The sequence below is a fragment of the Vidua macroura genome, chromosome 2, assembly GCF_024509145.1.
Source record: "Vidua macroura isolate BioBank_ID:100142 chromosome 2, ASM2450914v1, whole genome shotgun sequence".
Classification (NCBI taxonomy): Eukaryota; Metazoa; Chordata; class Aves; order Passeriformes; family Viduidae; genus Vidua; species Vidua macroura.
The window spans coordinates 61,762,276-61,788,677 of record NC_071572.1 but is presented as its reverse complement, the minus strand read 5'-3'; the positions used below and the strand labels follow the sequence as shown (position 1 = coordinate 61,788,677).

At 39.1% G+C, this 26,402-nt stretch overlaps 1 protein-coding gene across 1 annotated transcript in view; it reads left to right on the top strand.

Annotated features, from left to right (window-relative positions):
- The window catches only part of TMPRSS7 (transmembrane serine protease 7), a 33,794-nt gene extending 7,731 nt beyond the window's left edge, over positions 1-26,063 (top strand). Inside the window, exons 5-18 of the mRNA XM_053971984.1 lie at positions 352-545; positions 1,386-1,424; positions 5,028-5,256; positions 6,588-6,718; positions 7,906-8,018; positions 9,592-9,698; positions 15,677-15,813; positions 17,574-17,681; positions 18,284-18,394; positions 19,751-19,867; positions 21,835-22,012; positions 22,186-22,454; positions 23,587-23,723; positions 25,869-26,063. Coding sequence (XP_053827959.1) covers positions 352-545; positions 1,386-1,424; positions 5,028-5,256; positions 6,588-6,718; positions 7,906-8,018; positions 9,592-9,698; positions 15,677-15,813; positions 17,574-17,681; positions 18,284-18,394; positions 19,751-19,867; positions 21,835-22,012; positions 22,186-22,454; positions 23,587-23,723; positions 25,869-26,039 — 2,041 coding nt within the window. The 3' untranslated portion in view covers positions 26,040-26,063. The remainder of the gene's footprint in view (positions 1-351; positions 546-1,385; positions 1,425-5,027; positions 5,257-6,587; positions 6,719-7,905; positions 8,019-9,591; positions 9,699-15,676; positions 15,814-17,573; positions 17,682-18,283; positions 18,395-19,750; positions 19,868-21,834; positions 22,013-22,185; positions 22,455-23,586; positions 23,724-25,868) is intronic.
- The last annotated feature ends 339 nt before the right edge of the window (positions 26,064-26,402 follow it).

Genomic DNA, 26,402 nt, shown 5'->3' with positions numbered 1-26,402 from the left:
CTGCATTTCTGGAGATGTTAATTCTGTTGTTTCTTTTCTACTATTTCTGTTTTGATCTTTAGGAAATAGTCCAGCTCTAATTCATGTGTAGACAATGTGATAGATCTCTGAAGTTAGGAGCTCTCAGGAAATTAGCTTACTGCATATTCCCAACTGGATGTGAAGAGTGTGTTTTGGGATTTGTCTTGTTTGTTTGTTTTTAAGGGGAAAATATACATTCACTGGGTTAAAGTAATTATAAAATATGGAAATGAGCCACACACTTCTGAATTTGTGCTTCAGAAGCTTAGGCTAAGATTCTAATCTTCAGAGAACTTCCAATAGGATGATAACCTGAGCTCTTTATTTCAGTAACAACAACAATGGAGGCCTTCTTGTTCATTTCTGGATCGTATTTGTGGTACCACGGGCGAAGGGGAAAGTGCTGTGTGAGGATTGTGTGGCTGCCATTTTAAAGGATTCCATTCAGACAAGTATCATTAACCGGACTTCAGTGGGAAGCCTTCAGGGCCTTGCAGTTGACATGGATTCCATTGTCCTAAGTGGTTAGTAATAGAACATATCCATATCCTTGAGGAAACACTTCATTAAGCAAACATTTTTACCTTGGAGTAGCAAATTCTATAAATAAACTAAAATTTTGAGCCTACATCTCTAGCTTCTATTATTAAAATTGTAATAGAAGAAAAAAACTGAGAAGGAAAATAAAAATGAGATTTGAGGTCAAATCAAGGTACAAATTATCCTTGTAAACACTGATTGCAAAACTTCCTGCATTGGGAGTGGTTATGTTCATAGTCAGGAGGTAAAATGGATACCTTTGTAGGCAGATTTGGGTTAGTCTGTGATTTTAAAAGCATAAAAACATGAAGGGTTAAGGTGGATCACTTCACTGAAAATGAGACTCTTATCACTCCTTTATTAAAGATTCAAAAACGGATTATAAAGGTACCCATTTGTTAAATAACTCCTGTGCCATTCCTGTCTGGGAAACAAACTCACGTGTGATTCAATCATGTTTAATGTATTTAGCTACAAAATGTTTAATGATTTTCCATTCTAAGGACATCAGACAGAACAATTCTGTTGAATTGAAAGTTGAGAGAGGCTTTGTGGCCAAGGATGAGAAAATGACCTCCTGGGTACCTCTGTCTCAGTCCTTCAATTGACTTTGACTGCTTAATTGCCATGCAGTCTCTTCTTGCCTCATTTCCAAAGCTGCTTGCAGAATTTTCAGAAATGAAGGGGGCTAGGGCAACCCCCTTCACTGAGAAAAGTGTTTTTTCCTGCGTGTTCAGGGTTAGGACTGAGGTGTGATTGAATTAAACCCTGAATTCTGGATTTCAGGCAAACAAGAAGACTCACACAACTCTTTTTCTATGCAGCAGGTCTTCGGTCAGATTACTGGTCAACAACGGGAACAGGTAATTCACCCTTTTGGCAGCTTCCTGCAGAGGAGAGGTGGAGAGCAAAGCTTTTATTTCATTACTTGGACTTAGATACTGTTCAGTGTTAATTTAAGAGGGCTAAATTCAGACTTGGCATTTAAGAATGCCAATTCATCTGGCATTTCTTACTAAAAGAGTGACCTAGAATCTTGCATGTAAAAAATACAGGAGCTATCTACCTTTGATCTGCCTGGTAAATTTTTAGATATACCTAGTGACACAGTAGGAAACAAACTAAGGTGTTTGCTACTAATTGTGTTCACCAGCAGATTAACCTTTTCTAAATGGGACAGTAATGAATTTAATATGCTGAACAAGAGCATGTGTTCTCCATGCTTTTGTCCATCTTTTATCAACCTTAACTCCCTTTTCTCCAAGGTTAATGGTGAGTTATTCTTTTGAATGAATTCCCTAACAGTAATTACTTTAGGCAGTTGAGTTTTGCCAGGGTTGTGGGAGACACTATTTGTACACCTGCTTGGTTTCATGTTGTAAACTGCCCAGAAGGGTTCTTTGCCAGTGTGCAAAGCACTGAACAAGCAGGTCAAAAGTACAGTACATCTATCTTCACTAGCACATAGAGTAGGTACCTAGAAAAAATGTGCTACTAGGCTGAGCAATAGTGCTGCACCTCTAATGGAGACACCTGCTAAGACTCTGCTGGGCCAGCAGTTATCAATCAGCTGGGGATGTGTTGGCCTCCCTTGCTACTTAACACAGACTGATTCTTCTTGAGAAGTTGCACTGTTTTGGTTTTTCAAGGGCTTTATGGCTTTCCATGATCATATTTTTCTTTCCTGAGACATTTTGTTGCACTTCTACCTGTGATTTTTTACTTCTGTTACCTTGCAGAGATTTTAGCTTGCATATTTTTTTTGGAATCCAACAACTACTTTTGCCATGCAGCCAAATCAAGCTCTCCTAGTTCTGAGGTCCACAGGTGGAGTTCAGGTCACAGAGCATGGTCCAGGGTTTGCAATGTTTATATTGCTAACAGCCCATAATTTCTCAAAACTCAAGTCGAGTTTGCTACAGCATTCATTCGTTAAAAGCCTCCTGACTTAAACTGCAAAGCATTACAATATTGGCTTCTATCCCATCTCATTAATGTTCATTTTATTTCTATAATGAGTTTTATGTATTGGTGTTTACTTGCATAGCGATTTCATTTCCCAGTTCAGTGTTCCAGGGTGGAGAAGTTAGCCCAGTTGGAACCTGGTTCCAGTTTATTCCAGAATGCAGCCCTTAAAACAGAAGAAATTAAGAAGAGTGCAACACAAATATTGTTGCTAAGGGTTTTTAGGACATACATGGTATCTTTCACACAAAGGGAGAAGGATGACCTGCCATATTCTAGACATCTTTCAGAGACTTTGTATAGGCACCCACAGGTGTCAGCTGGTATTTGTGGGAAGCCCACAAACCCATGGAGTGGTTATGTAATGAAGTTCCTGGGGATAAACAGCATGGATGGCCACAGTAGTTGAGAATCTGATACTGGTGCAATTTTATTTGTTGGGGTTCTTTGGCTGTGTCTGTTTAGGACTGTGGAATATGATGCAGAGGTAAAAGTGAGCATGCAGCAGCACAAAACGAATGAGCATTGGCAGACTGTATTTTGAGAGCAATGGAGTTAACTTTGGGTATGGAGATGAACCCAGTGGTTGGTTCAGGCACAGACTGGAGTGCAGATTTATTGAAGAGTAGTGCTGGAGAAGGGACTTGTGGGCATCCAACTGATGTGAGGTTCTTGCATTGCCATAATATCTGGTTGTGCTGGGTTTGCTTGGGTAAAGGCTTTATCCAGCTTTGGTTTCAAGCCAGCATGCTTGAACTACTTGTAGTTCTAGAGTCAGCTCTGTATTCTCTTGACTGTGCTCCATAGCAGCAGCGAGCTTGTCCCATTATTAATACTTAGTGTAAATAATGGTAGTTGCATATAATTTTACAGATTATGATCAAAATTGGCTCTGCTAAGGGTGACTAGATAAGCACAAATAACTATTATAAAAATAATGTTGTTGGGAAGAGATAAGAACAAGGAAGAAGGAATAACAATTATTTAAACAAAGTTTTTAATAGTTTTAACTGTAATTCATTTAAATGGAATGTGACCCTTACTCATTGTTCATAAACATTCATAGCATTAGTTTCAAGATTGTAGTTTAGAAGTGGAAGTTGGACAAAGCCTGCCTGTCTTGATTAACTACTGGTTAAAAGGTCAACATTTAATTTGAGTCAACAATTGGTAGTAAACTTTCACAGTGCTCTAATTGGTGTTCCATGATGGTAACTATTTCAGAGACTTATGTTTGTAATAGGCAGAAATTAAGGTAAATATTCACTTTGGATCTTATTCTCCCTAATTTGAATTTTTCTTCCTTCTCACCTTTCAAAGAGCTATGTTAAGAGATTTAGACATGACAAACAAAAATTCTCTTAAGATTTTTGCTGACTGCTAACTGGAATATTGAATTGAAATAAAGACCTCTATATATTTTATTTGGAAATTGCAGTTGTTTCAGCTTAATTGGAAAATTAGATACAAGTAGGCTAATATTCTTCTTATCCTTGTCTAAATTATGACACAAATTTTTACCCTTTTTTAATAAATGTTGTGTAGGGTAGGTTGCATAATTTTTATTTCACAGTGTTTGCATTTCTAATGGTGATTTTCAAGACTGGGCAGAACAAAGTCCTGGTCTGAATTCATTTTGATCCTGCTTTGAGCAGAATATTGAGCTAGAAAACTCCTAGCATCCCTTCCAAACTGAAGGACTTGGTGAATCTGAATTTGTTGCTAGCACTTCTAGTTCATGTCATGATAAAACATTGAGAACTTTGACATTTGATCAATAAAAAAGCTGGGGGAATACAGACATGCAACTGCATTTTTGCTTTGATTTTATTTTATGTATTTTAAATATCCTAATGTCCATAGGGGCAAGCAGTATATTTATGCTTTGAAAGTAGATGAGTATGTCCCAGTGAAGAATCAAGTAATTTATCCTCTAGAGACTCTGCAGAACTTTAACTGCAAATTGTACAAAATGGCACTACTTTAGTAAAAATACCTTGCAAGAACTGAATTACAGCACTGTTGGCCATGTTCTGTACTTTTTATAAATAGGCTGTTCTTGGACCACGGAATTGTAACTAAGATGAAAACAGTGAGTGACACAGCCAGAAAGGGAGACTTCACAAGGTCAAGGGGGAATAGCTTTAATCTGAAAAAGGGTAGGTTTGGGTTTAGGGTAGGAAAACGTTCTTTACTGTAAGGGTGGTTGCCCAGAAAAGCTGTAGATGCCCTTTGGAAGTGTCTGAGGCTGGGTGGATGGGAGTCTGGGCAACCTGGTCAAGTGGAAGGTATCCCCATCATGGCAGAGAGTTTGGAATTAGATGATCTCTTACAACCCAAACCACTCTATAATTTTATTATTACTTTGTTTTCCAAGTTAGATATGCCTTCATATTTTGCTTTAGTTTAACACAAGCTTTAGGATTTTTTGTTTTAATGCCATGTGGATTTAGGAGTTTTGGAGTATTGCATCCAGTGTTGAAAATGTGACATTTTCACAGGAACAAATTGCATGTATGATCTCTATGCTGACCGACTACATGAGCACTTTCCTCTGGATACTCAAGCTACCTCAGAGAGAACAATCTGCTATTTTAAGCTTATTGCATCTGTGGGCCACATTGTCCGCCTTTCCATAGTATCCCTTCAGATTGAAGCAGATAACTGCATCACTGACTCGCTCACCATTTATGACTCTCTGATGCCAATCAAAGATAAGATACTCTACAGGTGAGTATAAATTTCTATTACGAATTAATTGACAAATTCTGGGTATTTTCTGAAGACATGTCATCTTCATTTTTTGGTTAGTTTGGTTTTGTTAAAATTGCTCTGATCTTCATGTATTACTCACAAAACACCTGACAAATTAAAATTTCTTGGATAAGTTATCTTGCTAATAAAAGGGAAAATTTTCTTCAATTTTTTCTCTTTTTTTCAACTGGAGTACATCTTCACCTAGCTACAGAACTATGAAAAATTCACGTGTTACTTGGCAAAATTTTCTGTTTCTTATCAGGAAACACATGCTGACTGAAAAAAAATGTTAAAATTTCCTCCCTTAAGCAAGCTATTCTGTATTAAGATTAGTGCTTTTCAGATAAAGACTGAAGTTCTGAAACTAAGTCTTGTGATTTTCACTTACTGGCATTCGCTAGTTCAGTGCTTTTTTTTATCTGCTCTATTCATTTAGAGGGTTATAAAAATCTTGACTTGAAGCTGTGATGGGTTGAGGGATGTAGACTATTACATTTTTTCTTTTTCTTCTCTCTCTTTAATGATCCATTATGTTTGTTTAGGGACTTTTTCTTTAAAATCCCTGAAAATTAATGCCATAGGATTCTCCATAGGTACTCGATAGGTAAATCAAAAGGAAACAACAGCACCTCCGTGAAGTAGACAAAAGCTCAGTGTTTTCACCCCTGAAACCTTTTTCTCTGGTATTTCAGTATCTGTATAAGCCTCAAAACCAGCATCAGACAGAAAGGCTTTTCAGTCCTTTTTGAGAGCTGTCCTGTACTAATCTATATCTCCAATTGACTTGGATGGTGTTCACTTAAATATTAGTATCTGTAGAGAACTGAAGATGTCTGCTAGGTAATGCATATGGAAAGTAATTTTTTTTATGAGACTACTTGATTGGCTCAGGTTCTTAATTTCTGACTTGAAGAATAACTTTCTTGTCTTTCCCACTCCCCAACAAGTAGATAAAACTGTTGGTCTAATAAAATAAGATTTCTCTTTCTTCCAGCTTTTTGTTAATTTTGCCTTCATTCATTTTTACTGGGAGTGAAGGCTGAAAGTCATCTCATAGAGTGAAACATTCCATATTCATTTTCATGCAATTTCCTTCATTTTTGTAAGAAAAATTTCCAGTATTGAGTTTCTAAATGGCCTTGTAACAGGTACTTTCTTGCTCAAGAGCATGGAGATTTGACTGGAGTTTGAAATAGGTAAGATGTGAACCAGTGGAAAATTTATGCATAGATCAGAGTAATGTGTTAAGCTTTTTGCTTTTTAAGAGATTGCTTATGTATTTGCTCTTCTTTCTTCCCCCTCAGAGCCTGTGAACCACCTGATTCATTGGTGTCACTTGTGTCCACAAATAATCTCATGCTGGTAATATTTAAGGCAGCACAAGTAAAGGAGCAAAAGGAATTCCATGGCTATTTTGAGGTCATTACACAAGAAAGTAGGTTTGTTCTGTGTTTGGAAGTGTGTTTATTATATTGTTTCTTCTAAGATCCTGAAGTGTCTGTCATGTTTCTGACTATGGAAAAATGATTCCTGTATTTTATTTTCTTCTTTTTACAGCTGCCTGTCTCCCCCTCATCTCCTCTGCATTACTCCTAATGAGCAATGTAATCTCATCAGACTAGTTGTGCACTATGAAGGGAAAAGGCTGAAAGCAGCCCTGAATTCAATTGGCAAGGACTGCAGTGTGCCAATAGATGGGGCTGTTATTTCAGGCGTAGCAGTGATCTCCCTTCTGCCTTGGGACTCCGGGATGATGTTAAAAGTGCAAGGATGTTAGCACTAAAAACTGCTTTCAGAAGATAAAGGTTCAGTTGCTTTGTCTGCATTTGCTATCGGTCCCTGCCTCCTCAGGAACACAAAAGAGTCCGTAACCTTTGTGCATCAAGTTCATGATTTTATTGCTTTAATCTTTAAGAAATGGTGAGATCATAATAACAAACAGTGCAAGGAATATCATGCTAGTGGCACGGGGAGAAAGATCTCACACAACTCAGTGCAAGGAAATTCAAGCTGCTCAAAAAGATGCTGCATACTTTTCATGTCAACAGTAATTAAGCATTAATATGCCATCATGAAAGCATGTGATAAATTCTCCATAATAATTAACTTCAGGTTCTATTCTTTGTGGGTTGGTTGGTTTGTTTTCTTAAGTTCAAGTCTGGGTTTTCTTTGTTTGTTTCTCTGTATGTGTGAGTTTGTCTTTAATGAATTCTGTAAAACCATTGATCCATCATCCAAGAAAGTTTTGGTTTCCAGGAGGCTGATTAGTTTAGTATGTTGTCCATTTAACTTCTAACTGGCTGCATTCTAAGACTAGAGGTCCCTGTGTAGTACTGCAGTGTAGATGTATTGATATTCTTGTTTGAAAAACTGTCTTCAGTGAAATAACATAGATAAACTTCACAGTGTTTTCTGGTCCTGCAGAGACCAGCACTCATCCCTGGATCTTTACATCCTTTGTCTTCTGTGTGCATCACATTTACAACTCGAATCCAGCTAAATATAATTCCTGACCTGCCCAGCTTCACAGTGACAGACTTCTGATAAATTTGGATGCTTTAGCCCACTGAATAGCTTTACAGAACAAGGTTTGCCAATTGTTGCCTTTTTTTTTTTCCCTAGGGTGTGGAAAAGCAATAGTGACAAAAGAGGTAACGGGCTATGAAGGGAGAATCACAAGTCCATATTACCCAAGCTATTATCCTCCAAAATGCCTGTGTGCATGGAACTTCCAGGTAGCATGATTCTTTCTCTCTTAGGCACTGTTGTGTGTTTTGGCCACATAGAGCTTAAGTAAGGCAGAAGTTATTGAGTTGGCAGTAACCTGCATCCTCACAGATGTAGTAGTTTATAGAAATGGCATTGCTGAATAGCTGGCTCAGATGTTTTGTATCAGTTTTTTCTCTTTCTGTGCACTTGTTTTTAAGGAAGAGAACATCATACCTAAGCTGTCCTATTACAAAGGTGAAGAGTTAAGATACGTTTTGATGTTTAGCCTGCAGAATTACTTCATGGCAGGCAATGTAAGACTTGACTGTTTTTAACTCTTCTCTTCCCACCCCCAAAAATCTGGATGAAAAGTATGCACAAAAAACCTAATCTAGTTATTACTGCCACTTCTGTGGTATCTTTTCATATGCCTAATACATTTAATTTGTCTTCAGAATGGTCTGTCCTATCAGCACAATCCTGTGCTGGTTTTTTATTTGGTATACTTTTTCTGCATCTTTTCATGTACTCTCCTGGAAGCAAATTGCTGAAAGTTGACATTGTTTTAAAGTACTTCTGTTTTCTCTGACTTGAGTGCTTCCTTATTAGTGCTGCTGAAATAAGGTCTCAGGGTTTGCCCTTTAGTGTTTTCCTCTCTATAGAATGTAGCAATGGATATTATAAAGTCCACTTTTTACCCATCTTTCTGCTTATGGTACTCATGACTTGTTAAGCTAGTGACTGCTCCCAATGAATCACAGCAATAATAAATTAAGTCCAGCTAGCCATAACCTGCAGCCTCTTCCTCTTCTAGAATGATAAGGCAATTTTGGGGGGGGGCTAAATTTACTGTCTTCAGTTCACTCTGGACTTCTGATAGAAAGGTTTATTGCTCAAACCAGTTTCATTTTCAATATTGTAATTTTGTGCAATATTGAAACTTTGCTCATTTCCCAAGTTATATCTTCTGTAAGAGAGAGGGAGAAAACTTCTCATTTCTGTTTTTTTTGCCCTGAACCAGCCCTTATTTTTAAATGAACCCTGCCTTTCCTTGCAAAAAAGGTTCTGTTCCTTTTATGGAAGGAGTTTCCAATAAAGTATGAACACTCGTGATTTTGCTGGGTCTAGAAATGTTGTCTAAAATACTAAAGAATGCATGGCTGAGCAGGTGCTAGCAGAAGACTATAATAATGTGTTAGAAACTCCTAGCATTACAAAGGTGACACAAGTATTTCAGGCAGTATCTTAACTCTAAAAATCTTCTGGGGCTCTGTGTCCCTACACCAGTACATTTGGATGTGTTCGAGTGTGATACAAAAGCTCCTTTCTATGGCCAGTGGTCTCTGAAGATGAGAAGGCTATTGGCTAGAGGAGGAGAAAGCCTGCAGCTGTGGTGGGGCTGTGCCAACCCTTGACTCAGGACTGAATAGCTGGCAAGTGTGTAAAGTGCTGGCTGTTGAGCTGGTGAAGCCAGCACAGCTCCCAGGGTGTGGCAATGCCAAGCTCTGTAATTCCTGAAATATGTTCATAGACTTTTGTGTTCTGTACCCACAAAAGGAAAAAGAAGACTGCTTGCACTGTCTTTCTTGCTCACAACAGACTCCACAGAAAGGCCTTGGTATAGCTCTGAAGTTCCATAACTATACCATTAGTGAAAAGAATATTAAAGGCTGTGAGCGAGGATGGTGGAAAATTAATGAACGCATGTAAGTACTCTGCATGGATTATTAATGTAATGGTACCAAAATAAACCATCCCATTACTACTGCAGCTCACTCAGAAAGCTTCCACAAGAACAGAAATAATTCACTGGGGTGTCCTACCATTCTTTCATTTTAGCTGATGATGTAACAATCCTTATAAAATATGTGTGTGTGTGTGTGGTTTTTTTGTGGGTTTATTTTTTTTTTTTTTTTCCTACTGAAAAGTACCAGAAAGATGAAGACAAGAGTCTTTGGTACTCTCTGGAGAGAGAGAGAGAGAGAGAAATGGAAAGAGTTGGATGAAGATTGATGTCCTGTGAACCCTAAAATAATTCTGTGTTTTCTGGGGCCATTAAGCAAGGTCTGTTTAAAGCCCTTTTAAGTGTAACTTAATTCTATGGTTGCTCAAGAGAACAGTGAAATCGAATTAACTTCTTGGTGAAAGCCATTGCAATGAGATGACTGGGAATAGAACTGTAACTGCTTCCTCATTCCAGTCTCTTGATAGAGAAACTGCACAAAGTGGCTTTCAAGGAACCACTCTCTCTCTGAAGTATTTTTTATTAAAATATTGCTGCTGTTTTTAAATTAAGATACTGGTGCTTTCCCAGCATATTGTCCGTCCATGCTTTCCTCAGTTTTGAAGTCATCTTTGGAATGCTGGCTGATGAGGCAAGGCTAGATTTAAAACATCCCATTTTTTTTCCTAAAATTTCGTTCAAATGGAAACCTCAGTAAGATTAGTCTTGAAACTGAGTTTCTGAACTCACTACTGGAACTAAGTGAATTAGGCCCTTAAGAGTACAACTGAAAGAATTACAGAGAGAAGAAAAAACTTCATCTGTTCTTCAATAGCACGTTCTATTTATAGAGTGAAAATTCAGTTTGAATCTCCTACAACTGTGCCTTGATGGGAATTGGTTGCTGGACTAGAGGAGTGCATAAAAACACCAGTCAAAACACACTATATGTAGTGTGTTTGTGTCGTTTTTTGGTGTTTTTTTTTATGACAGAAATTGAAAGATTTGTGATATTTGGGATGGCTGAGATAAAAAACAAGGGCAAAATCTGGAGGAAAAAATGATACTAGGATCATACTAAGGAATTCTCTGACAGAGAATCCTGAAAGAATATGAGCAGTTTTTTGATAAATCTGTCCATTATGCGTTCCACAGAATCAAATGTCCATGGAATGATTCTTTGAAGTGCACTCAAGGTTACTTTTGAAGTATTGCACAAGAGCGCATGCTCCTGCTCTCTGTTGCAAGTTGTTGGCTATAGTAGTAGACCAAGACAAACTTTCCTTTGAAAGAGTGTGTTTTTCATTGAAAATAAGGCTTTTGAACTTCTGGTTTTCTGTTCTACATTTACTTTTGAAGGGGAAAAAATATTACTTCAAGCATGAAACATGGTGATGTTTTATTTTCTTTTTTTGTTTTTCCAAATTTTAATTTTTAATGAAATTAATTAAATTTTTAATGAAAATTTAATTTTTAATGAAATTAATGAAAATTAATTTTTAATGGTCCCCTGCCTGTACAGGCAGGGGACCCCCATTTTTCAACTTCTTGCAGTTGCAGCCTATGGGATGTTTATTCTGTTATCTTAGGTAAAAATAGTTGAAGAACTTTTGGGATCCTGATATCAGTAAACACTGCAATTAAGCAGGTGGTGCAGATAAGGCTCCATCAGACCTATAAGAAGCTTTCTCTAACCAGAGATACTGAACACAACCATGCAGTTCTTCCTTGTCTTTCTTCCAGTGGACATACAATGCTTCACTGCCTTGTCAAAGAAGTTACAGCTGATGAACTTCTCAGAGTTTCTCAGAGGCAGGAATACCAATGAGTGTCCTATGAGCAGACCACTAGAGGTTTATGTGAACACAGAGGTGCTTTATTTGTCTTAAAACTGTTAGTGCAATATCCCATTGTTTCTGCTACAGCATGCATGTATCCGCTCAACCTCTGAAAAACTATCCTACTCACTTCATCATATGGGACAGGATCCCCTTAATCAGTTTCTCTCTGGAGCAATGGCACAGAGTTATAGATGCTGCTTTGCAACTTCCATTTGCCCTGGACCTGGATATATGACCAGTAAAACACCAGCAAAAGGCTCCTGAGGGCCTGTAGCTTTGTTATACAAATCTCATGAGCATATGGCATTTCTCACTGTGTACCTGTTTCAGCTTTTCCACATGTCATGGTTTGACACTGGCGCAATGCCAGCGCCCCCATGAAAATACACCTGCCCAAATAAATGCTGTGTGATGTTATCAGGAACAGAGCAGAACAGGCCCAAGCTTAATAACAAAGGAAAAAAAAAACTTTATTAAACTACTACTACAGAAGACACACGGACTCAATCCAGGATGAAGACCTTTTAAAACACACCCCTCCTCCTCCCATTTTCAAAAACACCCACCATGAAACATCACCTGGGATTCCTGATCAAATTACCACCCTTCAGATAATCAATACTCAATCTATCAAGGGAGAGAGAAGTCTCTCTTGCACCACAGACCCCCTAGGAAACACAGTTGCCACCTCCTGTGTTTCCATGTTACACATGGCAACTGCCCGAGAAAATCTGCCAGTGTGACACTCGCCTTTCCATGTCACAGTGCTCTCACCACCGTGCATGGACAGACTGCTCATAGGGCTCCTTTAAGGATGCTTTGCCACGGACCCAAAGATACAACAGTTCAGCTTCTTATCTTGGGACTACAGTCCCCCCCATTTTCCCCTGGGGCCAAGAGTCCAGGAACAGAGATCATCTTCTTCCTGAAGACAGAGGGCATCACCATTCCCTCCTCAGCTTTCCTCTGTTCTTGCCATTCCTGTTAGTTGCTGTTAGTTGCTGAAGCAGGTCTCCTTGGGTCACCACTGCATCCCCCTAAAATGCAGTCTCTATTGCAGGAGAATTTGGTTCAGTCTATGGCTAACAAGAAAAGTCCAGTCAAAAGCTACTTCATCATCTCCTCCCACCTAAATAATTCTTCTTCTAACATCTCAGGTCCTGGACTGTCTCTCTTCCACTACAAATCAAGGAGGAGTAATATTTTACAAAGCCCTCATTTCCTGGAAAGGGTTAAAAGTTCAGACTCCCTGGACGGCTGAAATCTCTGCTCAGCATTCCCGTCTCCCATGCTGGGCATCATCCCCCGCCTTTCTGCATCTCCTCTGCCGGCAAATCTCCAGGTGCCATCAGGCTCTCTGTCTCTTTCTCTCTGTGGGGGGAGGGGACAAAGGCATCTCCACTTCTCTCCACCCTTCCGTCTGCAGGAGCTGGCTCGCTTCCAGACCTTCCGCCCCTCGGCCTACCTGGACAAGGCCGCATGGCTTCCCCTCCCCCACCCAGCCCACGGCTGGGCAGGGGAGAGTCTGCACTCTCTGACGACCGGAACCAAAGAGACAGTTCTCCTGGGAGTTCTTGCTTTTAACCCCCTGTGTTCTCAGAGGCGTGTCCATACTTTCAGTGGTCACTCCAGGTGCCAATATCCAAACCTGACCACTGATTGGTTTGACCCAACTTCCTGGGAAAAAAATTCACTTCCATGTCAAACCACAACACCACAGATGGGCAGTAATTTCCTCTGTTTCTGGTGAGATGAGTTTGTTTTATATGTCTGAGAAGGGGTCAATGCAGACTTCAACTTTTATTTGTTTGTTTGTGGTTTTTTATTTGTTTGGGTTTTTTTATATTGCTACGTTTTGTTGGAAGGAAGACTGTGTAAGTTATTGACAGAAGAAGAAATGTAGAAAATGTCTGTGAGCTAGTTGAAGGGAATCAGATTGGTAAACAGCATTTTGCTGTGCACTTTAACAGGCTGGTTTAGGTTGGGAGCATTGGTGACAAACACTAAAATTAGTGACAATTAGACTTCCTGTTGTAGGAAGACTGCACTCAACACTGATAGATTTGGTGGGTGTACTGGTTTGAAGGCAAACCAGCAGGAGGAATTAACTCCACACAAATATTTTGCAAGAGCTTCCAAGTCAGAGCTACAATATCATAGGAAAATTACAATAAAGGCAATAGTATAGAAACACTGTCTTAAACAGAGAAAGTCAGAATATGACCTGACACCCTGTTGGTCAGGGTGGCAGTAGCAGTCCGATTAAATGGTGGCTGCAGTCCCATTGGAGGATGGCTACGGTCTTGTCAAAGCAGTGATCCTGTGAAAAGGTCTCATCTTTCTCTGGAGATCCAGCGGTGGTTGTCAAGAGCTCTTGTCCTCTGGGTATCATTGTGGTGTCTCAAACCCCAAATTATATACAGCCAGGACTGTTTGGTACATCCCCCAGGGCAGGGAATTCCATAATGGGATAATGTAATTCTGTGAGTCATTCTGGAGAGTCCTTGATGGTCCATTAGCAGAGATGGCCCCCTCAGAGACTGCATCCCCGAGGGAGTTATCAGGGCTGAGTCATGGAGAAGGTAAAGAAATGCTGCTCCTCTCATTTTAACAGTTCATGTGGGTGGTAGTAGAAATACATAGTTTTGGTTACACCTTACATTTTAACCCAAGACAGTAGTTTGTGGGGGTTTTTTTGAGGTTTTGTTTTTTGTTTTTTTTTTTTTTTTTTTTTTGTGGTTTTTGTTGTTGTTTGGTGGTGTTCTTTTTTGTTGTTTTTTGGTGGGTTTGTTTTTTGATTTTGTTTTGGTTTTTTGGAGTTTTTTTGTTTGTTTTTGTTTTGAGGGTTTGTTTGTTTGCTTCTTTGTTTGGGACTTCTTTTACAATTAATTTTCCTATAGTAAGAAGCCGTAAAATTAACTCAGATTTTTGCATCTGCTTTCAAGATGTCAAAGAGAAGTCTTGTTTTTTTAAATTGTTTTCTTCCTTTATTTTTCACATTGCTCGGACAGAATCTCCTAGATCTGTTAACAGGATGTTAGATTTTAGTACAGTGAAATAGGGCGTACATGAAAACATATGAATGAGTGTGTGCATTCCCTTCGGCAGACCTCACTGGGATGCTCAGGACACTGAGGCAACATCTGTTCACATGGAAATCACTGACCAATTTTTCTCCATTCACTGACATGAAGAGTAGTCCTGGTGCAATGCTTGATGTGGAAAAACATACAAGGGAAATATTTACTTCTGGCTGATAGTCTACTGCTGCATTTAACAATACAACAATCCATTTTTTTCTTCTGTTCTTTGTGTTCATTCTGTTGTCAGTGAGTGACCTTATACTGCTGTCAAACAAGTGTGTGTGCCAAGTCTGCTAAAAATCAATACAGCCACCTGTGCTCTTAAATCTAAAGATTCGTATGTACTTTGATTTTGGCAGGAATATTAAAGCCAGATGTTTTTCTTTTAAGTGTTGCATTTTTGTTGAGCAGAGGAGAGAGTATTTATTTCCACTTCTAGAACAACCTGTACTGTTGATGTTCACTGATTTACTACATTTAAAACTGTCTCCATTTTTTAAATAATGATCCAGCAACCTTTCCCTTGTCAAAGAGGCTTTGTTTGGTTGTGGGGTTTTTTTGCTTTGGGGTTTGTTTTTTCTACTTTGTTTTTTTTTAATCTAGGTTTTTTGTTGCCCACCCCCAACCCCCCGGTAGAGACTGGCATATTTGATGAAAGGAACATTGGAAATTCATTAACAATGGATGGATTAAATATTTGCTGGCATCAGGAAGCATTTAGGTTTCTCTGAATCAAGTTGTACCTAGGCAGAAGTCCAAGGAACCTGTCTGCCAAAATAGCAATTTAAAGTAGATGTGCACCCAAGGCATTCTTTTTAGGACTATTTATTTGAAGGTGTGACATTCAGAAGTAAATTTCCACAATGTTAATGGTGGGTGAAGGCTGGGTAACTACTGAGAAATATTTTTGGTTTTGGTTCTTAATTAAAGTATGGCAGCTGACTGTATTTCTGAATTTCAGTGATGTTGACATTTAAACTGTATGTAAGGCAGTTTTCCTGTCAAGGCTGCTCTAGAACTCTCCTGGACACTTTCAGGTACTGTGGTTACTACATCGATCACCAAACAGTGTTCCACATTACAAGTTCTGCTGTCAGTGTGGAGCTGCAGTGCAGTTCGAAGGTCTCTGAGAAGCCCCTGCTGGTGGAGTACGGCAGCTATGACATTGGCCAGCGTAAGATGGATTTTATCTCTTTCAACCCTTCTTTGCATTTCAGATCTGTGAAGCAGCATTTTTTGGGTCCAGTAGGACTTAATTAAGTTTATGCAGGAAATTACCTGTTGGGTTTCAGTTCATTTTCTTTTCTAATCTCACTAAGTCAGATGACTAGCAAACAAAGAACCTTTTCTAGGCTGTGCATCTAAGGTTTGTGGGCATGTGCTCTGCTTTCCTGCATGCACACTGTTCTCTTCTGTACAGTCCTCAAAGCTTCCTGCGTGGCTATAACCATGGTGCAGTCAGTTAAGTCTGCTGTTCCTGTTTGTTTTAATCCTCAGCATTTTGTCTGCAATGTTTCTATTGCTATAAGGCTTACAGATAATGAAAAGAGTACCAAATAACCACCTGCTTATTCCAGTGTTTCCATGTATTTATATATAGTGTGTGCAAATCTGAAATCTGAGCTGAAGAAATAGCTCAAAATATTTATAAACTCTGAGAGCCTGAGTTTTTTTTTTCCAGTCCTGAAACATACAACTTGTTTACTGGTACTTTTTCACCTGTGTTAGTCTTTATATATTCTTTTTAAGGTAGTAGAGAAGCAGTAGTTTCTAGACATAGTTACTTGTCACATTAGAGATACTTTATTCAGTGTATATATGTAGAGTATGTAAAAAGAGGAGAAATTTGATTATTTGTTTATAAGGTAGAATTATGTAGTTCATACACCACTTCAATGCAGGTTATTTACCAAAGTTGCAAAGTACTGCAAATTTTGGTTATTGGAAGTGAGATTATTCTTTAAAATAAAGATGGCCTTCTAAGCAGTCTTGTGTTTTGCCATAAAACACTGGCTTATTTGTTACAGCCCTAGAGAGCCTGTGGTACATATTCCAGGAACAGCTGAATTGGAAATTTAGAGACATTTTTTCCTCTTCTTTAATTCCCATTTGAATTCAATTTAAGTGCTGGCAATGTATACAGACTATTAAATTTAGATCAATGTTATCGTTCCTTGGAGCAGCTTAGTGACTATGAATTGAAACAAGCTGGCAATATTTGTGAAAAGGAAATTTTGAGGTTTGGTTGCTTGGTTTTGTTGTAAATAGAGACAAGCCAATCTGAATTAATAATTAATAACTAAATTTATTTGTGATCACGTAATAATTTATAGTTCTAATTCGCCCCTACCACAGCTCGGTCGGGATTCGCCCACAGTCTACAGAGCAGCTCTGGGTGCAAACCGACAGAGTCAGCGCCTCCTTCGAGTTTGTGCACCATTGCATTTCGGCAGAGGGTTTTTATACGTTTTATTTTGCCCTTGGCAATAAGCTACTGCATATTCATGCAGTCCTCTCTCATGGAGGAGACGCCGCCACTGATGTCTTCCTGGCAGCTGCTCATCTACTCACGGATATTGTCCAGAAGGGGACAATAGTTGCTTATCTCTGGGACTTCATCTCTTTGTCTCTGCTCCTGGGGTTGGGTCTGGGTCTCAGCTTTGGCACCATCTGTCTGGGTTTAGCTTGGGTGTGACTTGATGGCCCGCTTGTTATTGCTGCTAGGGCTTTTTGAATGTTAATTAGGTGCCCAGCAACTTAATCTGCGAATTCCCTTCGCCCTGGTTTTTCCAGCAACTCTAAAACATTTTATGGCTACAGTGTATAACATTTATAACTACAGTTTATTACATGCACCCCCCAACTGCACGAATTACATATATAACAGTTTTTTTGTTGTTTTGTTTTTTGTTTTTTTTCCTTTTTAACCTCCAGCATGTCCACCTGGACATTTCAAGTGTTCTACCGGCTTATGCATCCAGCAGATGCAGCGCTGTGATGGCATAAACAACTGCTTTGATGAAAGTGATGAACTTTCTTGTGGTTTGTATTCACTTATTAGAGATCTTGACTGGAAAACACAGTGAATATATTCTCTAGAAGGCAGCTGAAACAAGGTGAAATTTTTTAATGGGAATAACAAAAGATATTTTCAGCTTCCTTTGTACATCTGGGTACAGACTATGTCAGTCTCTGGAATGCTTAATTCTTAGTTAATTGGCAAGGGACAAAACCAAGAATAAAGAAGGTATGGCACTGGAGATCATGAGGAAGAAATTTAGATGCGCAATAATATCTGTAGTAGGATATATTTAAGTATGTGATAAAAGCTGGCAATTATTAATGAAGTTCTGTCCCATTTTGACTTGAGTTATTTTGTTTTTGTGGGGAAATGACAAAGGAGGGATTCATAGAGTAGATGAGAGGGATACTAAGGATCTCCACCTGGGGTGCTCACTGAACTCCTTTGTGCTCTATTTTCTCCATGCCTAACGTGACACTGATGCCCATCCTTGTATTGGAATGTATTGCCTTGTATTGCCCATCCTTGAAGGAATGAATGTTGTATCCAGACATAATCAGAAAGGGATGTGTTAGCATTTAAACGAATGTTTCTGTACCTGATTTGGCTTATATTTTTAAAGTTGTCCCTGAGTGGAACTGTAACTCCAGCTTTGCAATACAGGGCAACTTGCTTGCCTGCAACGGAGTAAGTGATTGTGAGAACGGAAAAGATGAGCAGAACTGCACCCACAGTAAGGCTGCTCTCCTGAATAACTTTTGTCCTCTCTTTTGTCATGTGTTTATTCCTGACTTGAATTCTGGATGCTGCATTCAAAAGGTTAAGAGGCACTGTCAAATCTCGCTTAGGCTATATAATTGAGTTCAATTCTTCTGATACACTCATAAACAAGCCTGTCTTGGTTTGAAAAGACAGGAGTCTGTGAAGGAAGGCAAGAGCCTCCCGTGAAATGGAAAAGGTAAACCCCCTCCCTCTGAATTACCACCATTTCAAAATAAAAAGACTCTCAGGCAAAGATATGGGAATGGGAATAACAGTTCTTTACTAGGAAAAAACAAAATTTAAAAAAAATGTAATTAGTACAAACAAAACTACTGATAGAGTCAGAAACCTGACACCCTGAGGAGTCAGGGTGTTGGTGATAGTCCAGTTAAATGGTGGGTGCTCCTCCTGGAATGGCAGATGAAATGCTGCTGAAGCGATGATCCCATAGAAGGGTGTAGTTTTCTCTGAAGGTCTGGTGATAGAGTAGATGGGCCTGGTCTTCCTCTGGGAATCCAGTGGAGAAGCAGCTGCTCCTTTGGGAATCCAGCAAAGAGGCTGCTCTGATGTCTAAAAAATGCTGATTTTATGCAGGTAGGGATGCTTGGCTCCTCCCTCTGGGTGGAGCATCTCACAACGGGATGATGTAACTTTCTCAGTCATGCAGTGAGCCATTCAATGGCCCATTAACATGAGATAGCTACCCGGAGGGAGACATTGTTCTTGGAAGAGATAAGAAAACTGCCCAACTTAACAGAAGATACCTGCCCCACCTCTGACAGATGGCAAATAGAATATATGCTTATCTTACAAGCCAGGACAAAGCAGTTACAGATTTTAAACTATTTCTTTTTAATAACCTCATGAACATCTGTTTCTGCAAAACAGGGAAACAGGAAAATGCTGAGTTTTGGGGGTTGCTGTTCTACTGGATACAGTTAATAAGGCTGTTTTCACTGCAATCTTTCATTTCACATTTAATACTGAAATACAGAGGAGAGGTCTTTTCCAGAGTACTGGATGTTTTCTCTTGCTATCCTTACTCTCTACATCTAATTTTCACTGTTATATCTGTGTGTTAGTGCTGTGGGAAAGGATGGGAAGAAATCTTTGTTGGGACTTGGCCAGGTAAATGCACACCCAAGTACAGATGCAGTTCTATTTGAATAGTTCATTCTGTTTAGAGGTTAAGCCGTTCCCACCAAAGTGCTTTTTTTGTCATATTACTTCCTATCTATTAATACATGTACATCTATCTGTTCAGACATGTCTTCATGTGCTAAGCTGAGCCAATGTTTTGGGTTTTTTTTCCTCGCAACTATTTCAGGTATTCCCTGTACCAACCGCACATTCAAGTGCAGGAATGACATTTGCATTAGGAAACAATATGCAAGGTGTGATGGGACTGTGGACTGTGTTGATGGAAGTGATGAAAGCAGCTGCAGTAAGTTTCTCTCAAATATTCATCTTTCTGAACTTTGAACTTTTTGCACAATAAAGACCTTTATTTCTTCCTGTTTTGGAGTGGGTACAAGTCGGGCTGCAGGTACTGAATTTTTATTGCATTCTCCCTGTGATAGTTGGGTAATGATCAGCTATCAGTTTACCTCAGATCTGGTTGCAGAACTTGCCAAGTTCCTGTGGGAGGGTGGGCTTACAGTTATGGGGGGCCTTAGAAAGCTGTACTGCTTATTGCAGCTGTGCTGAGGATTAGGGCAGCAAGGTTAATTACAGAGTGAACTTGGTTAGCTGGGGAGGCAGCAACTTTGTTGTCTGCAGCAATGTCAGGCACTTCATTGAAGTCAGACCATATTTGGACTTCAGGAGTGATATAGCTGCAATGAGAAAAACACCACGAACTTTTCACTTCTCTGACTCTTCTAGATGGTGAAGACCCCCAATACTTCATAGTACCAAGTTGGGGTCTAGCCTTAAATCTTCCTAAAGTAATCTCTGTACAACCTTTTCAGTTTGTTTTGGTGTAAAGCAAATAGATGATTGTCACTGCAGTAGAAATAAAAGTGAGGTTAGGATTAGTTGCTTAAACTCAACAGTCCCCAGTATAGTTCATAACATGGATGTGTTGGAACAAGTCCAAAGGACGTTCAGGAAGATATCTGCAGGCTGGAGCACCTCTCCTGTGAAGACAGGCTGAGACAGCTGGGGTTGTTTAGCCTGGAGAAGAGACAGCTTTAGGAAGAAGGCTCTTAGCACCTTCCAGTACCTAAAGGGGCCTACAGGAGAACTGGAGAGGGACTTTTAACAATGGCATGTAATGATAGAACAAGGAGGAATGGCTTTATAATAAAAAAGGGTAGATTTAAATTAGGTAAAAGGAAGAAATTCTCCACTGTGAGAGTGGTGAGGCCCTGGCAGAGGTTGCCCAGAGAAGCTGTCAATGCCTCATCCCTGGAATTGTTCAAGGCCAGGCTGCATAGAACCCTGAGCAACCTGATTTAATGGGAAGGTGTCCCTGCCCATGGCAGGGGGGGTTGCAACTAGATGATCTTTAAACTCCCTTTCCAAACCAAACCTTTTTAGGATTTTGCCTGGCCCTCAGCTGTCTCTGGCATGCTGCCTGTATGTCAAAACTGTCAGCATTTGCCTTGAATCCAGTAGGATGTCTTAAGAGACTAGCCATATGTCTGTTTTTATTTGGAAACATTAAAGCTGTATTCGACTTTCTGGATGTGTTTAGGAAAGGGTCCAGAAATACTAACACCTATGTGTGGGAGTGTGGGACTAAAACTCCTGAGCAGAAACTTCATGTGCAAGCACTAGGGATGGACAGGAGGATCTATAGAAGCATCTTTCTTCCTTGCTTTTCAAATTAAGAATTCAGATTTTTGTGCTGAGACATGACTATTTCACCTGTTAGTAATATATATTGTCAGTCAGTTATTTCCATACAAAATAATGATTGTACCACCTTGTTTGTCAAATAAATGTCCAATCTCCACATACATTTTTCTTGTATCATTCCCACTGTTTTGGCAAGAAGTAAGTGTTCTGATGACATTGAACTTCTTTGTTCGTGGTATCCTTTCAGGTCAGGGTTGGCAGTACCAAAAAGAGATAAGGGTGTGCCTATTTGTATATATTCATTGTGATGCTTATTAAATCAATGGATCCTTTGACATTTCTGACATGAGAAATATTTAGAGGCTAATTTCTGTAGCAGAGCTAGAAAAGGGACTTAGTAAAATTTCCAGACTGGTGCCTTTTTATGGAGTCATCTCTGATTTAATCGATAGAGTAGCCAAAGAGAGAAGTTTTGTGATTATAGCAGGGGAATGAAATAGATTTCAAAATATTTCAAAATGCAATATTCTTTCATGCCATATGTGGGAAGCCCTCTCATTAAAGGAAAGTACTGGAGATGGGGATTACAACCTGAAATATCTCTTGCAGGCTGTGGCAGTAGCAAGATCAGCAACCTCATCTCTCGGATTGTGGGTGGCTCAAACACTGAGGAAGGTGAATGGCCCTGGCAGGTCAGCCTTCATTTTGTGGGAGCTGCTTACTGTGGAGCATCAGTGATATCAAAAGAATGGCTTGTGTCTGCAGCCCACTGCTTCCAAGGGAGCAAGTAAGCAGTCTTCCCTCTATATCTGTCCCAAACATGGCCAGAATCCACAAGTGCCTTTAGGTTCCAGAGTTTGAACTGCATGGAGGTGCTGTGCTCTGCTTTCCCAGCCCTGCTGTCAGTGGGTGTTTTGAGGTACTTTTTTAAGATACAACTCTTTGTTTGCTCCCACCCAGGCTGGCTGACCCCAGAGCATGGCGTGCCCACCTGGGCATGCAGATGCAGGGCCATGCCAAGTTTGTGTCTGCGGTGCGGCGGATCATAGTGCACGAGTACTACAACAGCAGGAACTACGACTACGACATTGCGCTGCTGCAGCTGAGCATGCCCTGGCCAGACACCATGGGCCACCTCATCCAGCCCATCTGCCTCCCTCCCTCTTCCCATAAAGTCCACAGTGGGGACAAGTGCTGGATAACAGGTTGGGGCCAAAAGCAGGAAGCAGGTGAGTTTTATCCCTTTCATTGAGCTGATTTTATTCCCAGGAGCCTTCACAGCTGGGGGAGTGTGCATGTACCTTCAAATAATCAGGAAACTTGGCTGCTGGTCCCATGGATCTGAATGTCTTCCATATTGTGTTGTTAGTGTAGGGAGCTACACTTACCCCAAAATATCACAGTGTTGTCTTTCCCCTCTGTTCCCCTTGGAGGTGTGGGACACATGGTGTGGTTTCTCTCTTTGGGCTGCTGGTTAGTCATATGTAAAATTAAAATGCTGGTTATTTGAAAGATAAATGTAATGCCTCAAAAAAAAAAAAAAAACCAAAAACCTACAGGGAGCTGTATTTTTTTCCTGTTTCCCTCTATTCCCTTTGTCATCTTCTATAATACAAGTGCCAAATCAATCTTTTCATTTCAAAGTGATTTCATACTTTATTACACACTAGCTTTATCAAATCCTAAAATAAAGTTTCATGATGTAAACCAGTGCTGGCATGTTTGAATATGTGGGTGAGGGCTTTTTGGCTATAACCAGATTTTGAAAGGATCACCTGGTGATGAGATTGGGCCTGCTGTATTGAAAGGAGGGTAAACTTTAGGTTAATTTGATTATTATAAAAATATATATCTTATGAAAAAGAGGTGTTTCACCAAATTTTACAGACAGAAACAAGCAAATGTGGAAATTGGTTCTTTATGCTGTGAGAATTCGCATTCTGAAACTGACTCATAATCTTAATCTTGAATTTCACTTCTTCAGATATGCTGCCCTCACTGCAAATCTATCATGTGATGATCTAAATATCTTTGTAAAATTCTGTTTCCTTTTTGAAATAAAAAGAGAGCAAATTAAGAAGTCTTGAGATGTTTTAGAAAAAAAAAAAAAAACTTTTTGGCCAATCCTAGTGATTATGCCATTGTATTTGGTGTGGCTGAAGGACCCAGATCAAATCACACAATTGCCTGATAGTTCGAAGAGGCTTCCTGCTCTGTTGCAGTTAGTTTTTTGGAATCTGGAATAACTCAATGGTCTAAAGTATCTGTGGATATTTTCTGAAGACTTCTTATTTTATATTTCAATAGATGAGTAAAATGCTAAGGTCTGTTGAATCACCCTGCTCTGAATTTGTTTTCCAGACAATGAAGGTTCAGCAGTACTTCAGAAAGCAGAGGTAGAAATTATTGACCAGACACTATGTCATTCCACATACGGGATTATCACGGCCAGGATGTTTTGTGCTGGACTATTGTCTGGGGAAAGAGATGGGTGTAAAGTATGTACCTCAGCAAACTTTGCAAAGAGCTTATCTGGTCTTTCATTGCTGCATGAGGAGGTATAAAGTTGACTGGCAGACCACTTTGTGGTCAATATGTTTCAGTTCTGAAATAGAGCAATATAAGAATTGTCTGTCAGCAAATCGCTTCTGTGGGTGATTTCAGAGTTCTGCTGCTTTATGTGCATGAATAACATCACTAAATTTCAGTTGCAGGTCAAGAGCCAATCAAATTGCAAGCCCCAATAACAAGTTGAAATCAGGCAATTTTCATCATAATAAGCTCTCAGCTGAAGAGAAAAACTAAGAAACTAGCTTGTGTCTTTTCAAGATTCCTCCCCTCCAACTTGGAACTACAGGACTGTGTGATGAGATGCAGACAATTAGGCATAAATTTGCAAATGTACGATATTTCTGATCTGGAAAAGCTGAAAGAAAAATGTAAAGTGCTGAATTTACTTCTAGTGAATAGTAGTAAAACCCCATGATATGCAGCATCTATCTATATGACACTGAATATTACAGATCTTATATGCCATATTATATTATATTGAACTTACATAAACCATACACATTTACTGCTAAAACAGTAGTACATTTACTGCTGAAATAATAATAAAACCATTTTTTTATTATGGGGATCTGGAATCTTCAAGATATTCTAGCTTTCACTGATGTACATAAAAATGAGTGAGCCTTCAATGGCTGAGGGAGTATAATGCTCCAGCTGTTTTTTAGAGGTTAGTGAGGCCACTGATATTAAGTATAATTTTCAGTAACTGGAAAATTTGTTTGTTTATGGCTGCTCAAGATATAGCCAGGGAAATACATCATTTTGGCTTCATTTTTGTAGAGGCAAGTGATTTGTTTCTGTGTCTGGCAGTTGTTAGAGCTAATCAAATTGTGGTATTCCTGTTTTGTGAAAAGTGCTGGTGTTCCACTTTTATCCTAGGAATGAAAGAAAAGACTTGCAAATTTTACTCTCTAAATATGAAGTCTTATTTGTCATAGAAGGAAAAAAAGTCTTCTAAATTCTTAACCTTTTTTGAGTCAATTCATTATAATCCTACTTTGAGGAGTGGGTGGCACCTAAACACCTTGGAAGAGGTCTCTTCCAACCTGCATATCCCAAGAACCTATAAAGTGAAGGCAAAATAGTTTTCTAGCTCTAACAAAATATTTGTCTAGAAAGAAGGCACTTCTCTTGCAAAACATCTGAATTTTGCCAAATGCACCTTTTGCTTTTAGAAGTTGTTTCTTGCACCCAATATTTTCATAAAGTTTAATTTGCCACTGGGTGTCTTTTTCAGAGATGCTGTGTGTACAGCAGAGCCTTACAGGGAAGTATCAGCTTGGTTTCCCCAAATGGAAAATTTGCATTTGGTGGCAAATCACCATTTGAAATATATGGTGCAAATACCTAATGCTCTGCCAATGTATTTCTAAAAGAACACCCTGTAAAGGAAGAGTCCTAGTTCCTTTGTCCTGTATTACAGCATTATGAGATCCTGTAATAAATTCTGAAGTCTAGAACAGACTTCATTTTAACTGCTCTAATTACAAAGACATTATGGGCCCCTAAATATTATAAGCTGACTAGTATCTACTAGAGGACAATCCTTAGGCTCTTTTTCCTTCTTAAAAAAAAATCAAGAAAAACCCCAACACAAAACAATTAAGGGATTCCATCTGTTTCTATTCACCTTAAATTTGAAATACATCATGCAATTATTAAATACTTTATTGTATTTATCTTATTTTATTTTTAAATATTTTTAAAAGCTTACTATTTTTGAGTTTTAGTGTGTAACCTATGAATGTACATACATGTTAAGTAGCAGATTTGGGGTTTAGCTGTAAGTGTGAAGTTACGAAAAAAAAGTTAATTTCAAATATAGTCCATGCAAAGTATTATCTTTATTAGCATCTTTAAAGAGTGAGAATTACCTTCTCTCTTGTGAAAAAGCAAACCTTGGTAAAATTGTGCAATGCCATCTACTTGAAAAAAAAAACCCTATCAATTGTTTGAACTATGTGAATATGAAAATATAACCACTGGAATTACGTAAAATATCTCCTGTGGAATTTTCCCCAGCTTCCATAATTCATACTGTAAACACATATAACTCGATGCATTATTTTTAGGGTGATTCTGGTGGACCACTGTCATGTCAAAGCAATGGAGATGGAAAATGGTTTTTGACTGGCATTGTGAGCTGGGGATATGGATGTGGAAGACCAAATTTCCCAGGTGTCTACACAAGAGTGTCAAATTTTGCACCATGGATACACAAATATGTGCCTTCAGTCTTGTAACTTGAAAGCTGTTTTCTTGGAATGAAACATGTCCTGGTCATCTTCATTAAAATCATATTTGGAGAAACTGTTCAGTTGTGGAATTTCTTTGCAAGTCTCTTGCTGATTCTGGAATTCACATATGGGGGTAATAAATACCAGTGTTTCAAGCTTTGGTGAAAAAGGAGGAGGCTGTTCCTTGTGGTGGTTGTTCCACACAGATGTCTGGAGACATGGGGGGAGGTGCAATAATAAACTTAATTTTCAAGGCACCAACTAAGCGCAGGTGCACTCACCTGTCAGGAAGCTGAAGATACAATTGATTGTGTAAACAGAGAGCTTAAGGCTTACTCATCATTTCTTCTGAGATGTCTGCAGCCAATA